This window comes from Plectrocnemia conspersa, unplaced genomic scaffold (genome assembly GCF_051122295.1).
Source record: "Plectrocnemia conspersa isolate PC_06_02 unplaced genomic scaffold, ASM5112229v1 ptg000008l, whole genome shotgun sequence".
Classification (NCBI taxonomy): domain Eukaryota; kingdom Metazoa; phylum Arthropoda; class Insecta; order Trichoptera; family Polycentropodidae; genus Plectrocnemia; species Plectrocnemia conspersa.
In genome coordinates, this window is record NW_028277172.1 from 10,777,862 (window position 1) to 10,793,736 (window position 15,875).

Below are 15,875 nucleotides of genomic sequence, written 5' to 3' on the forward strand. Positions count from 1 at the left end.
TGAAAAAAACGACCACTGGCTGGCGAACTTTTGCCCCTCCCCCTGAAAAAATAGACAATCTTTGATAATTATAGTATAATATGTATAAATAAGATGTTAACGATTAACAGTAAGGCTAGCTCTGTTTGCTTACAAAATATGTCGAAGCGTTTTAAACGATTCGTTTCATCTGCTTCTGTTAACACTCAAGTTTTGGAAATGCGTAAATAAAACTCATTATTGTTATTATTCTAGAGGTAAACTAATAGATTACTCTACTCAATACAATATCAGCATAGAGACAGTCACATGAAGAATGAGCATTATAGTATATATTATCTAGGTTTGAGATCGATACCTAATATTTAGAGCAGTGGGACATGAATGCCTGAATCGGGCGGAAGACAATTTTACGCATTGGTGGACATTATTGCTTGGAAGACATTAACCTTGCTGTATGACAGTTTCCTGCCCGATGTTTGCTTCGATTCTGCAAATGATATGTATTGTACAAGTCTCAATATCCTGGGAATCTCATTTCTGAGATTACCAAATGAATCCTGTGATATTTCAAAATATCATATACATACATATATTTGCTATCATCTTGTGTGGTCAATGATTAAAATTAAATCCATACTTATATGGCGGGTAATTATCGTGTCAAGTTTACTTGAGTGAATTATGATCATTGGGTAATAGTCCTATCCATTAATCGAGAGCCTAATTGCGAATTTGGTCGTGTGGGCTCGTAATTGATCTCTTGGTTAGTTGTGCAATCTAGGAAATCGATATGGCCTTGAAAATTGCGGGGGAATGTGGAAAACGTACTATGGTGGTAGCTTTGACTCATTTATGAGATCGCCTAAAAATCTGCGGTTTAATTTTATTGGTTTGCGTGTTTTGGGGCCCCGAGTTTAGGGAGCTCTCAAACCTGGCGTGAAGTTATGTATGTATTATACAATCATGTAATAAAACTTCGATCATGTTAAAAAAAAGACAATGAAATGTATGATAGAAGGTCGTTGGGGAAGGACAAAGGCAAGGTTAGAATCGTGAAAAAAATGTAGGCTTCTTAAAAAGCTTCTACATAATATATGTTTATATATATAAATAAATACTAATGGTTGTGTAAGTTCATATACTACGTAGATGTTAAAAAGTTTTAGAAATTTTGTCGGAATCAAAAGATCATAAATTATTAAGAGTTTGTCGGCTGTTTTTGGTGGGTCTGCTGAATCAAAAATTCATAGACCGAAGTAAAAATTGTGGAACAAGTCTTAAATATTATGAGATAAGGACAGCGCTTGACCAAGCACTCTAGTCAACGAAGAAAGTATTGTTACTATGAAAAGATTAGTGATAGATAATAAAGGAATGACCATTTGACAAAGAAACATTTCAGATATTGTGGAAAAAGTGTACTTTGCTTATTTTGGCATAAAGTTGGGGGATCAGGACAAGTATTCGGCCCTCCATATCGTTTGTTCGATTTGCGTGGAAAAACTGAGGCAGTGGTTTCATGGTAAAAAGCAATCTTCCCGCTTTGGTATCCAATGGTTTGGAGGGAGCCAAATATCATAGTAATGACTAATACTTTTGCTCTAGCAATGTGCAAGGTTTTAATCTGAAGAACATCTGCATCTTTGCCTGTGGGACATTCGTTCATTTGAAATATTGCTACGATAATCTTTAGTTGATTTTTAACAAACTTTCAAATACAGATCATAACTGGACAATTTGTGGCGACTTAAAAGTAATATCGATGATACTTGGTCAGCAGAGTGGTTATGTCAAATTCCCATGTTTTCTGTGTGAATAGAACAGCATTATATCAAGGAAAATGGGCAATCAGAAATACATTATAGCCTGGAATTAAAAACATTTAGGGTTTATTAATCCGAAAAAAGTTCTACTTCCAAAATCTCACAATAAGCTGGGCCTGATGAAACAATTTGTCAAAGCTTTGGCAAGTATCTCTGTAACCAATTCCCTAGATTGTTAGAGGAAGACATTTTTGTTGGACCCGATATCAGAAAATTTATGAAAGATGAAAATTTCGAAGCAAAAATGAAACAAGTGAGAAGGAGGCGTGGAAAGACATTAAACTTGTTGTAACCAGCTTTCTTGGAAATAAAAAAGAGTCAAACTACAAATATATTGTTGAAGATATGTTGAAAAAATTCAAAATCTTGGACTGTAACCAGGCGTGTACGGTGAGATACACGGGCGTGTAGAACGCATGTAACGCACCCACTTATCTCTCACTTACTCTCGTAACTTAACGCGCGAGCGAGCGAAGGGGAATGTTTCTCACCGAACGCGCCTGGCTGTAACATAAGTTTAAAAGTACGTTTTCTACATTCGCATCTGTACTACTTTCCTGAACATTTGGGCACAGTAAGCAAGAAGCAAGGTGAAAGATTTCCCCAGGAGATAAAGTTAGTGGTAATACGATATCTAGGAAGATGGAATGTGAACATGATCGCGCTGGATGGACTATTGCTGGATGTTGGAAAGAAATGATCCTCAGCTAGTTTACAAAAGGAAAAGCGGAAAAGGAAGTTTTGAGGGATAAAGAAAACGCTACTATAATATTAGGACTTGTCATTTTTTGTATCTATTGGAAACTTTCTTAATGATTTTAGTTTTTATGTTTGTGTATTTCTGATATTCTGGTATATGTATATTAAGTGTTAACCACAAGTCATTTTTTAAGTATTTTATTACCTTTTTGTGAAGTAACCCTACGTGAAAAAAATGGATATCATTTTTAGAATCAGCACTAAAAATTGCATAAAAATCAGTTAACAAAACTAAAACGATTTTCAAAAAGTAGTTATTATGTATTATAGATTCACTATTGATGCTAGAACACCACTGATATTTTTTCGTTCCGGTTTTTGAAACGTGAAACCCGGAAATCGGGATTAAAAAAAATTAGAAAATTTTCTGGGATTTCCCGAGAAAAAAAGGTAAATCACTAGTTAGATATAATAAATTATTATATTGTTTAATAATTAACCGTAATCTGCAACATCCATACAATTAAAGTGATTTTATATATATAGCTAATAACTACAAATAGTATTTTTTACCTCAATTGCGCTCATTTCATCAAAGATACATTTTTACACCATAGAGCTAGAAATTCACTTTGACCGGATTCGTAAGATATGTGATTAGTCAGATTACTTGTTACATCTCTCATTCCCTAGAGATAAGAATCAATGTGCGCTGCTTGATTTGATGTGAAAATTAACCTTTCTTCTCATGCTTTCTGGCCTAGGTGAAGTGTGACATTCGGGTTTTAGTGCAATAACTAGGCTTCTATTCCTAAACCATTTAAAATAGTGACGCTATTATTGTTTCTGCATGGATGTATTTATGAGACACCCTGACAAATTTATGCATATTTCTTGTCGCATCACTGACCGTCTTCACAAATCCCGCCATGGGAGGGCCCTGTCGTATGTCGCGTGTCTTACAGCATATCTTGACTAATCCAGCTCGTGGCAATCTGCAATTTTTATTCCACAATGGCCGCCACAAATCAAAAGACGATCTCGAATTCGCGACAACGCTTCCGGTCGACATGTTCATACTCCATTGGCCAGGTCACGGTAGTTGCCCTTATCCACATCCTTAAGTATCACTTAATGGTGGATCTTGCTTATTGATTTGTCTGCCAAGAGCGTGGGAACGCATCGCAGCAATTCGGTCATCGATACGATAATTATACTCCCATATACAGATGCTAGTTTAAAAATTGCACAGTATATATTTATGTAGGTACGTTTGATAGCATTATAAAATGGTAGAAGAGAACAAAAGATAAGCGATTATGGCCGAGATCGGTTGGCGTTTGGGCCGGAAAATTTGCAACGAGAGGAAGTAATGACTGGAAATAACGATCGCGCTATTAAAACACCCACCGTTTAAGCCTACTCGTTTTTTTCTGTAGTTTAAAATTAAATTGCATGGTTAAATTTGGTAACTTTATGTTTAAATGAGTCATTATTTATGATTACTATAATGAAATCTGAAGTATGTCATAATAAAAAAAAATGTTGAATAATAATTCGAAGTTTGACATAATAAGATTATTTTATTAATTATAAAAAAACTACTATTTACAACATACATTGTAAAATGAAATAAAATTACGCAGTAAAAATATTATGTATTCATGAGTGATAGGTTAGCAACACTGCGTCTGTCTGCAAGGTTTTGTAACGAAGTGCTGTCAGATGTAGTTGCATTCTGTATATTTTGGCTTTTTGTAAACTGCATTTTATAACCAGATAGTGTTTCTAGTATAACTATGCCTCTTTTCCAACAAGTTTATTAATGCCGTTAAATAAAAAGTATCATTAAAGGGAAAAAACTGCTCCTTTTTATTTTAAAATTGTTTATTTCTTATATGATTATCTAGCACCAAAAAAATGATAGTTGATTGAAGAAATGTCGGAGGAATATAGAGGAGAGTAAGGAATAATTTCCCATACTTCTTAGGGATTGTAATAATATCGTAATTTTCAATACCGGTATTACCGAGAGAAACAGCCAATACCGATTAAATTAATATAATTGTATTTTTATTCATTATAATAATCGCTTATATTACTTATGCTAAGAATATTATTTGTTTTCTTATACTCTTTATTATCATTTAAAAAATTAAGGGGCCAAAAAATAAAACTTTGCACGTAACACAAGAAAAACTAATTATAATACTGTTCTAGTGCACTCGATGTTGTTCGTTATGCGATCAAATTTAGAGGTCTGATCTATGTGTAGTTAATGCATTTTATTCAAGTTACGGAATAAGAAAATGTGTTTTTTTAATGTAAAATTTAAAAAAAGTTGTGGGGATTTAATGTCTATATAACACTTAGATGCTATTATTTATTTAAATTAAAATTCTTTGGGTCAAAGTCCTCTTAAAACAATATTCATCACTCTAAACATAATAAATATTTTTAACAAAATATGTATAATATATATGTCCGAGTATTAAAACATTACTAAACTTTCGTGTCATAAATTATACAAATATCAAATTTCTTTCTACGTGCAAAGAAGTATTTTATATATAATATATATAATCATTTCCTAGCAAATAAAAATGTAACCCTTCTCATTTAGTTTTATTCGAATAAGAATCTTGTTTTAATGATCAAAATTAGATCATTGACCTTACAATCTGATTTTTATTTATAGTAATAAGAATAATTTACGTTAATCTAAAAATACTTTTTAACTAAAAATCTTAAGAGAATTTCTTCATCGACATTTAAGTTATGCTTTTCAGGATATTAAAAAGTAATTTATTTTGTAAGAGGTTTGCAAACTTAAATGGATAACGTAAAAGAGGCAATTTATCTACTATCATATATTTAAAATATTGCCATACCATACAATACTTGTCAAATCGGTGCCTGTCTTCTACTCACTTATGTATTGAATTGCCATATACAGTAATTACATATAGCTATTCAATAAATTTATTTTCATAGTGCTATAAAAAACTAATATGTGATTCAACTGCAGAAGAATGGGTCCATTATTTAATTAATTACTATAATTAGAATTAAAAGCGCGTACAACGCGACAAAGATCACTTGCTTGATGATTGATCTTTTTTGTGTTCTAACTGGCTATTAGAGTTAAAATATCTTCCGGTGTTTATTGTGATAACGTGTTTTTGATCATTTTGTAAATACAATAAAAAAAATATTTAGGAAAATTCCTAAATATTTTTTTAATTTCCATTTAATATAATCATTTTTAAATAAAATATTCACAAGCTGGGTATTAGTTCATTGACTGTATTTTCACGACGTCGCAATTCTTGGTCGATCTTATATACGGTTAGCAATGCTATATTTTTCTTAATTGTTCCTAGATCTCAGCAATCGACGAATCAGCGGTGAGCTATAAAGATTTTTAACCAATCAGGTCCAGACGAGTAGCCAGGTATAAATTGTTCAGTGGCTGTGGAATTCTTTCCATTCGTCCTCACCTCGCCGGTGGCAGAGGATGTCATACGCCGAGGCCGCCGGCTCCGACGCTGAAGTTGATCTCACAGTGCCTTTGAAGGGTGTCGGAGGGATGTCGATCAGGGGCGACGAAAACACCGGAAGTGCAAGGGGGAGAACTGGCAGTGCCGCCAGAACGCAAATAGACAACGCGAAGCATCAGGTAGGAGAGTGAAAAACTTTCTTTAATTCATTTAAATAATTCTTCCTTTTCAATTAAGTATCAAATGCTTAAAATAAAATATACAATTAGCAATTTTACTATTTATTTGATTCAAAATATCAATATTTTTTTATGATCTTTACGTATATTTAACTTATTTATTATTTACCTCATAAATTATTATTTTTTATTTGGATGTGTTTGCGAGAATAACTTTACGTATATAATTTAAAAAAAATTTATGCCATTAATTCTTCATATACAATTTTTTTTGGCGTCTTATATTTTTTTATTTAAAATAGTGTTATACTTTAAAATAATATATTTATAACAATTGAAGATTTATTTTAAAGCAAATTAATTTAAAAGGGGAGGTGCGTATAATTTTGCGAGATAAGCGACAATAATGGAACATCACTATTTCGTGCGATAATTGTGTCACATTACTAGCCGTAATGACAGATACGCATCGCGCGCGAAAATTCAAAATTAGCTAATGTTTATAATAAGAATATGTACTTATTATGATACAATACTTGTGATTGTAAAGTATTTATTTATGATTATTGTATGCAAAAAAAATGATGAAATACAAACAGGCGATCGAATACATCAATAGCAAATTATTACGTGTGTGGTACGTAAAAGTTAAAGAGGTTAACAATGTAATTGCGGGTTGATAATCTAGGTGTGGTGAGTCAATTTGATTTTGGACAAGAACAATGGACTATGGGCGTGCTGCTCAAGGATAGGCTCTAATTGTTCTAGACGTCTTTTATACTTAATAACAAACCATTACCGAGTCGCAAAAATCTTGATGCGATCATGACTAGTGAAACATTATGAAAAAATATAAAGAAAAAAATCATCATATTGAATCTAGAAAAAAATAACAATTAATATCAATTATTTGTGCGTACTCTGGTCATAGATTTTTTTTGACATCATCGTTGATAACTTAACGAGAAAAATACACACTAACAATTAAAAGCGAATGGCTTCAAAGTCTATAACATACAAGAGTGATAATACGTAAATAAACGTATTCGATTTCAATGCCGCTGGGAGTTTTATACGTGCACTTTTGATATAAACGTGATCAGCACGTGAATGTTAAATTAAACAATCAAATGTTGAATGTGTGTCTATAATTAAAACGTAACACAGCCGCTAATTAAAAAACGTTATATAAATATAGCTAGACTAAACACTTAATTAAATTTCTGTTTATGTTATGCTCTATTTGTTTGAAGGGCGCACTTTAAAAGTGTTCATCGCTATTTAATTGACGTAAAATACAAATTACCCTAGTATGCTTAATTATTAGTAGATTTTTCATTTTGAGATATTTTAGATACACATTCATTATTAAAATAAGATTATTTACTGCTACGATCAATATATTATTCACTTCAAAATAGTTCTAACAATAATAAGATTTTTTTTGATATCCTATTTATTTATTTTTTAAATCATGCAACAAGTGGTGCTGCTTTTATTTAATTACATCATTGAGTTTAATGTTTATTAATAATAATGATATCATCAGTGTACTAAGAAACTATTAGAAATATCTATTTTATAAATAATAATAAAACCAGACATTTAATTATATGTGTATACATATATTTAATTGGTATAATATTTTTAATACGTTCATACTGCTGATATTCACGTGCCATTTATATATTTTATTAGCAGTGGTCTAAGTCGGTGACTAATACCCGAAAGACATGGGTTCGAATTCCATATTAATCCTAGTGTTTTTTTTTAAATTTATATCGTATCTGGAAGATTAGTGATTAATATACTACAGTTATAATTTTAATCGATAATCACAAATTAGAGTTTCCTAGATTTACGTAATCTCACAGATGAATAATTAAATTAAAGTAGAGCTGAAATAATAGTTTATTATTTTTAAAATAGATGTCACTGACTTACAGACTGATTTCAGTATGGTGTCACAACTTATTTAGTAGTTGTTGTATTTACCCAGTTGTAACACATTTTGCTTTATATTATTTATACTATTTATAGCATTTATACCATTTATACGATTTATTCCATTTATAACATTTGTAGTATTTTTAACATTTCTTCCATTTGTTCTATTTATACAATTTATTCCATTTATAACATTTTGGGTAAAATATTATTAAGACATTTGCAAGAATTTTAATTAAATAATTTATAACAAAAAATGACGATGAAATGTCAATAGAACAGTATGTCATATTTTATTTTACGAATTTTTATCTTCACTATACAATTTTTACAATTTTTGCCATGAAATCTACAAAAAAATAATCTGAATTATTATGTAATGTCTGTAAATGATTGGTAAAGGCATTAAATACTTTTTTTTAAATTGAAAAGGTATTTAATTTAAGATAGCTAACGTAATTTTTAAGAAGAGTATACATAACATAATCTTAAATATTCTTATCGTATATTACCAGTAACCTAACCTAATTTTTCCATATATTCATGAAGCCTAACAGCAGTTTTTATTTCTGTTGTATTTATATTAACAATGCACATTTATGTTAAATATGTGAATGATATATTTGGCTTTTATGAAAAAGGGAATATAAACTATTCTGTGTTTATTTCAGAAAAATTAGTATTGTTTACACTGTTGCCCATTTATTTTATATATATATCGATTTGTATTGCTCTTTTTTTAATGAGACAGTAATTTTATTTGTATTAATTAACTATTATTTAAAATAAATAATATAGTAAAAGCTTAAAAATCATTGAACAACGAACACGTTTACTATGCCATCCAGTCACTCTACTTCTATCCTTTTTTATCTCATATTTTAGAACGATGCGTACAACTGGAAGGAACAGGTCCACACCCTTGTCAAAAGTGACTCCGAATCTGAGCTATCAGATTCCGAACACTTTCTGACCAAGGGAGCTTTTCTCTTGACGCCCTCGCACGACCTTTCGATCGAGAAAGCTTCGACTATCTGCGAAAAGATGAACTTTAAGGGATGCTTCTCTCTGACCAAGACTGCCACGGGCATTCTTTTCAAGTTCTCCGACTTCGACGACTACCAGTGCGTCTACAAGAAGGGCTTCCATAAAGTGACCAATTCTAGATTTTACAGAAAGGTAAGCCACCTCCAAATATTGATACTAATGATCGATTTGTGATTTTTAACAATTTTCCTTCAGGTAATCATACCGTGTAGACCTCAGAAGACCTTCACCGTTTATGTATTTGACATTCCCGAAGATCTTCCAGAAGAAGACATACGCCACTCTCTGTACAAGTTTACTTCCATCGTTGAAGTCGTTCGTATGCATTTGACTACCACGAACGCTCCAAACCGCGAATCTGGTGCAAGTTAGTCTATTATATTTATTTTAATAAATATGTATATTCAAGGTTTATGTGACAAAAGCAAAGTTCAAGAAATATATAATAAAATATTAATAAAATTCTACATAGATATTTTATCGCGTTTTTATAGAAGATATATTGTAGTCGACAAGTTTTACAAAATATGTATTAAAAATGAAAGAAAAATCAAATATTAATAGTCCTTGAATATTGTTGACCGTGTTGGTCAAAATCAAATTAAAAAAAATCAATATAGATAGCAACCAGAGGCGTCATTACTCCATAATATATTGTCAAAGCACGTGATCAATCACTTGGTCCTAATATACTGTATTTTTCTTGGAACGCATATATTTTTAAAGCAAGGTTTTATAACGAATTTTTATAAAAAAAATATTAAATTTGATAAAAAATACTAGTCTTATGGATATATGTTTAAAGTATAAAAACCATAACAAATATTTATGTTTGATCTTGACTTCTAGGTCCAAATGCTAATTGCTTTATAATTACAAACGTAACACTTAAATTATTTCGTTTAAAATATATGGCATTCCACAATCTTAAATTATTAAAATATAATTATAATTATTATTGTGTAATAATGACATTTAAGTATTCAAAATATACTGTAATTTAAATTAGTATAAATAATCAATATGGTTGTTACTATGGAATTAATTAATAATTTATTTATCACATGCTTAAAATAGACTAATAATTTATTAAATCTATATAATATTTATTAGAAATCTGTTATATACATATATTTTAATTATGAAGTAGCAAAATCTCTCGTACAGTGAAGTCTGGTATCTTTAAATTTGTACAGCTTATTAAGTATAAAAAGTCCTATTATTACCAATTCTGAAATAAATGGTACAAGTAATATATATTTATAAATATAATCTAATCTAAAACATACACTATTCCTCTTAGTAGTTATCGCCGAAAACATATTTTTTTCTTGTAAGCTTGACTGAGAAATTGAATGTCTCGTTTTATAAATTATTTATTTTATCATTATTATTTGTGTACATGCGCGAGCTAAATTTAGTTATATTTATTATATTAGATATTTTTATAGACCTAGACACGTTTCGATATTCATCTGTAAGATTAGGAAAATAATTACTAAGAAAATCTAACTTTTGTTATACCACGACAGGCGTATGCCCAATGCGTTACAGTGGGATAAAACTGTATAAACTGGTTAAGCCAATCAGACATAATATATACCTATATATGATATATTTATTTATGATTTCCCAGACACGACATAAATTGAAAAACACTAGAATACATTTAAGATTTGAACCCAGGCTTATCAGGTGTTAGTCGTCGAATTCAGTTCTGACTGGCATTACTGTTTGTTGTTAAAAGTGCTGTTCATTCAAGGGTTATAATTATTTTTCGATACAGATTCTTCTGCGACTCCAGCAGCCGTTGTCAAGGCTGTCATTGTAGCCACTGACAAACCCCAAAGACGCACTAGTCTACCGATGAATGACGGAGAAAGTGGCGTAAACACCACAACACAAACCCTTGTGGTCAGAATCACGTTAGCTTCCATCGAAGAGTGCAACATCCTCCTGCAGAATGGCCTGGACTTCTATGGAGCGACTTACTTCCCGACAGAACTTGCCATGCCACAGCAAGGGGCGAGACTTGCTCGCGCCAACAAGTAACGATTTTTCCCTTATATTTATTTATAATCTCTTTATAAATACATCTAACAGCTGTGTTAAGAGTGACTTCATCGCGCCACTTTAAAAACACTAAGCCATCAGTATTTATTTATTTTAAAAAATCGGGTTATATCAATAAACAAATATAATCTGTTAAAATGCACTGGCTATAAAAAACAAACAAAATAATTTAATAGCATTTTTAATGTTGAATCGCAAAAGTTAAATATATAAATTTGCAACTAACACAGTGCTATTTATTATATCATATCAGTCATGTTGTCCACGCAGCGGAACTATAGCGAGGTCAGTCAGGGGCGTTAAATAATTATTAATAGGTTTTGTTTAATAAAAGTTTATGTAGCAAAGTCCTTATCCATATCTAACATATTTCTGTATTATAATTATCTTTGTATTCAATCTCTCCATTGACCTTTTCTGATAACAATTTCAGGGTTACCGGCGGGTCCATTTCAGCCAGAGTTCGCGAATTACTTCCTGTCTTCGACAATGCAGGCTTCGTTAAACTTCCGCCACCGACAATGAAAATGATCAAACCGAAAGGGAAATAGTACCGAAAAAACGACATTTTTATATTATACAATATACGTCAATATAGTTTAACAATGCATGACGAATCAAAAAGAAGGGCAATTTTTTATTTCATATTATTTTTTTAACAAATTTAATATATTTTATTATATATTTATATACATTCAATATACTTCATTTTGTATGCCATATTAAGCTAAATAAATATAGTGTATTGTGATAATTATAGTTCGTTTAATTATACCTAATTTGAATTATTTTGTTACGTTTATATTTTATATATTTATTATATAATATATATCTAAATATATATATTATTTTTGCTTATTACTAATATTATGTAATTCAATATTTTAAATAAAAAATAATAAAATAAGAAACTTTAGTCTGAGAAGATCTTGCAATTCTGTTCAATTTAATGATTTATTTTTCAGATAAGTAAAATTATCTCTAAGATACATATATATATTTATATATAAATCTCTCTTTATTATTGTTTTTATTATTACTATTTTACACACGCAACTACATCAGTTAAATAATTAAGTTTTGGGTTAAAAATATTATGTAATTATGATTGTCTTAATTTAATGTTCTTTTTTACAATAAATTTATTTACTAGCTGGTTATTATTTTCTAGTACTTATTATGTGTATGATATTATTTTATACTTAATTATATTTCTTTGTATGTTATATATTATTACACTTCCGCTTTAATCTAAATCACATTATTCTATTTGATATTGACGTGAAAGATAAAATATAAAAATACTAGTTTGTACTTTCTGTTAAAAATACAATAATGTTATTTTTACTTTAAAAAATTCAGAACGTTCTAAGCTACCGCAATTGACAAAATAATTTCTCTATTTACAGAAGGACAAAGAACTGTGAACATATATTTAAAATTAATAATAGTAAGATCTACTAGATTGGCTGATACTTGCTACTTTAAAAAAGTGAGATTTTCATAGCATACTATACTATTGAAGGCGTTCATACATTATTTACCAGTAAAAAATTACAATATAACAAATGTGCATTGCCAAACAAAACACGAGGAAATCGTTATTTTGGAACACCCAAGAATTTGAAGAGCGACTAAGTCTATACGCAAATATATTTTGGTGATTATGAATTATTATAGGTTAGACACGTGAACCTGAATTTGAAGTAATCTTCACTATAAATTACTTCCAAGAAATTATGTTGTCCTATTTGTAATTAATGTTTATAATTATAAGGTGGATATGGTTACAAACTAGGGTGTTAGGGCCGTGTAGCGCGAGACAAATGGCGTTGCACGTGAATGTAGGTCGTAATAGCTACCCGACATAATTTGAAAAATATTTACTCATACATATAACAGTGGAATCAATTGCATCAAAGTTCACACAAATTTGAGCCCATTTGTTTAATAATCACATACTAAGAAAAATTAATTACACTAGAGCACCGATGTGGTATCAATTGAATTCCTCGTTTCTCGAGGCTGCGAAAATCTTTAAGTAAAAGTCATCGCAGTATATGCGGATTTAACAGGTGATTTAAGTCCAGAGTAATAAAAACAAAACCCAAAGCCAAGCACACACGTACGGATCTGCCCGTCGGACATCTGACGGATTTGTCCGGGCTTGGCCACAGACGCAAAATGTACGAGCTCGGACAAATTTTTATCGAGCACCAGATTTCCGAGTTTTTAGGTGATTTTGCATTTCAACTAAACCTATAGTACTAGAAGAATAACTAATGGCTATTGGCGTCAAAACAATAATCAATTACACGGTTTACAAATATTTTTAACACACGAATTTAGTTTACAATACATGATGTCTCACTGTCTTTGATAAAAAAATGGCAAAAATACATTTTCAACGGTAACGGTAACGGTGAGATAAATAAGCAGCTTTCATAACGTTTTCATAATTAAAATTATCCATATGCTTTCGATTTTTAAATCAAAAATACCTAATTGACACATTATTATTTAACCTGGAGATTTTGCTTTTAATAAATAATATATGAATATTTATTAATATCTTATTTCAATTGTTTTTTTCACTTGTCTTGTTAATATTGAAATTAAATAACTTTTCTTAAAAAACTTACCTTTCTTAAACCGGGTGTGTGATGTTCAGTGTGAGCAACGAGCCATCGCCTTTGAGCGATCGATTTGTGACCAATGTTCGTGTGAGCAATAGTCAATCAGAGCTTCTTCCTGTGACCAGCTGCTATATGAGCAATAGTCCGTTCACTGGTAAAATTATGTCCTCATCTACTTTTTATTTTTTGTTTGTTTTGTGTATTTATTCGATTTTTTTAAATTACATATATTTTTTCTGTGATTAATATTTTATGTAAAAATGTAAAATTTGATCTAGAGCAAATTTAATGTAAGTCAATAAGAGTCACTGAGATTTATGGTTTTTATGTTGCTACAATAGAAGCAGAATTATCTAGACTAGAATTTCAAGTAATTCTCACTGTACTTTCTTTTTATTGACATTTTATTGTGTTTTATAAACACGGATGTGATAACTTCTAGCTTAGAAAAACTGACACTTACATAAAAATATGCCTATACCTGTATAGATAAAGACAGCTTAAAAACCCCTGGTCTATGGTTATACGTTATGACAAAACGCCAAAGTCTGGTACGAAAGCTAGTTAGTATCAAAAAAATATGTTCTCTCTCGGTCACCTCGATTAAATGAACTTTGTATTTGAATCACTTCATAGATAAATAGAACAAGGATGTAATTCAATTCACACGATCACGTGCATTTATGAAATTCTGAAAACTCATACTGTTACATAACTTTACGAACATCTCCATCACAACAATGATGTAATTTAGCATCCACGCACAATCAGATGACACGTTGTTGATTGTATTATATAACCTTGGTACCACACAATTTACCCATCTTCCTCGTATCCACGATCTATGTATCTACTATCACGAACCAAGTGAATGTTCCACCAGATGACGGTGAAAAATGAGAATGCGTCACTTTTATGACATCACCGGGTCAGTGACATAAAGAGAAAAAAAAATTGGATTTTCTTCTGTGTCCGAGGACCCTAGACCGACGGCGAGACGAGCGACGATTTTGACCCTGTTTCCCTTATCAGTTTCGATGTGGGCCGACGGGTCAGTTTTCACCGGTTTGTGACTAAAATTAAATCATTACGATTGTGATTAAAACAAACGCGCATTTGCTGATTGAATGAAACTGACTCTTATGAAAGATCCTAGTTTTTTTAGTTACTGTAGTAAAAACGTGTGTGATTGCTGCTTCACTACTACATTTTTAATAAGACATATCTGCATATAGTTCAAAGTCACAGAACCTCATTAATTTAACGCGATTGTATTGCGTTCATTATTACTAGCGAAAGTTTATAATTAAATAGTGATAACACACAAAGGATATTGATTTTTTTGTGTAAACAATATAATTATATGTGTCGTATTCAAAGAAAATTGAGTAAGACATTTTCTAAATATTTTTAATTTCAAAGGAGAGTTTAATATTTTCTGCTTGCCTTTATTAGTGTAGGTTTCTTATTATTATCTAAAATACTCTCACTATACATTATATTAAATACTTTCTTAAAATTATCTAGCAATATCAAGTTATTGTTGTCTTTATAGAACTGTCAATTGATTTGGAATACATAACTTATTTTATACGAAGTATAAGATAATTGTTCATATTGAAAATATATAGTATTTATTTATTTTGGATTATATTTTAGTCAGATTTAGACAAACATACACTATGATCTGTGTACATAGACACATTGCTTATTTTTCGTGGAAAATAATATTGTAAATCTATCTATGTACATAAAAAGTGGACTTTAAGTTAGTTGACAGGCGTCCGGAATTTTCTTTTTGAGTGGTAAAATTTATTATATAATAATGTTATTAACAGTCATTGACAGAAACATATTCTGCTAAATGTTTATTGCTACACAGCCTCACTATGGGAAAAACTTAAAAAAAATATTGAAAAATGTCCTTTTAAGAAAAATGCACTACAGAGAAGAATTAGTAACATTCTGCTCTGTAGCGTTTAAGAAACA

The 15,875-nt window shown here is 30.4% G+C and overlaps 1 protein-coding gene across 1 annotated transcript; it reads left to right on the forward strand.

Moving 5' to 3' along the window:
* The first annotated feature begins 6,007 nt into the window (after nucleotides 1–6,007).
* LOC148232959 (uncharacterized) lies at nucleotides 6,008–12,027 on the forward strand. The gene is made up of 5 exons (XM_088189972.1): nucleotides 6,008–6,183; nucleotides 9,016–9,309; nucleotides 9,373–9,544; nucleotides 10,964–11,225; nucleotides 11,684–12,027. The coding sequence occupies exons 1-5, from the start codon at nucleotides 6,022–6,024 to the stop codon at nucleotides 11,799–11,801; spliced, it is 1,008 nt and encodes a 335-aa protein (XP_088046098.1). The 5' UTR covers nucleotides 6,008–6,021; the 3' UTR covers nucleotides 11,802–12,027.
* The last annotated feature ends 3,848 nt before the right edge of the window (nucleotides 12,028–15,875 follow it).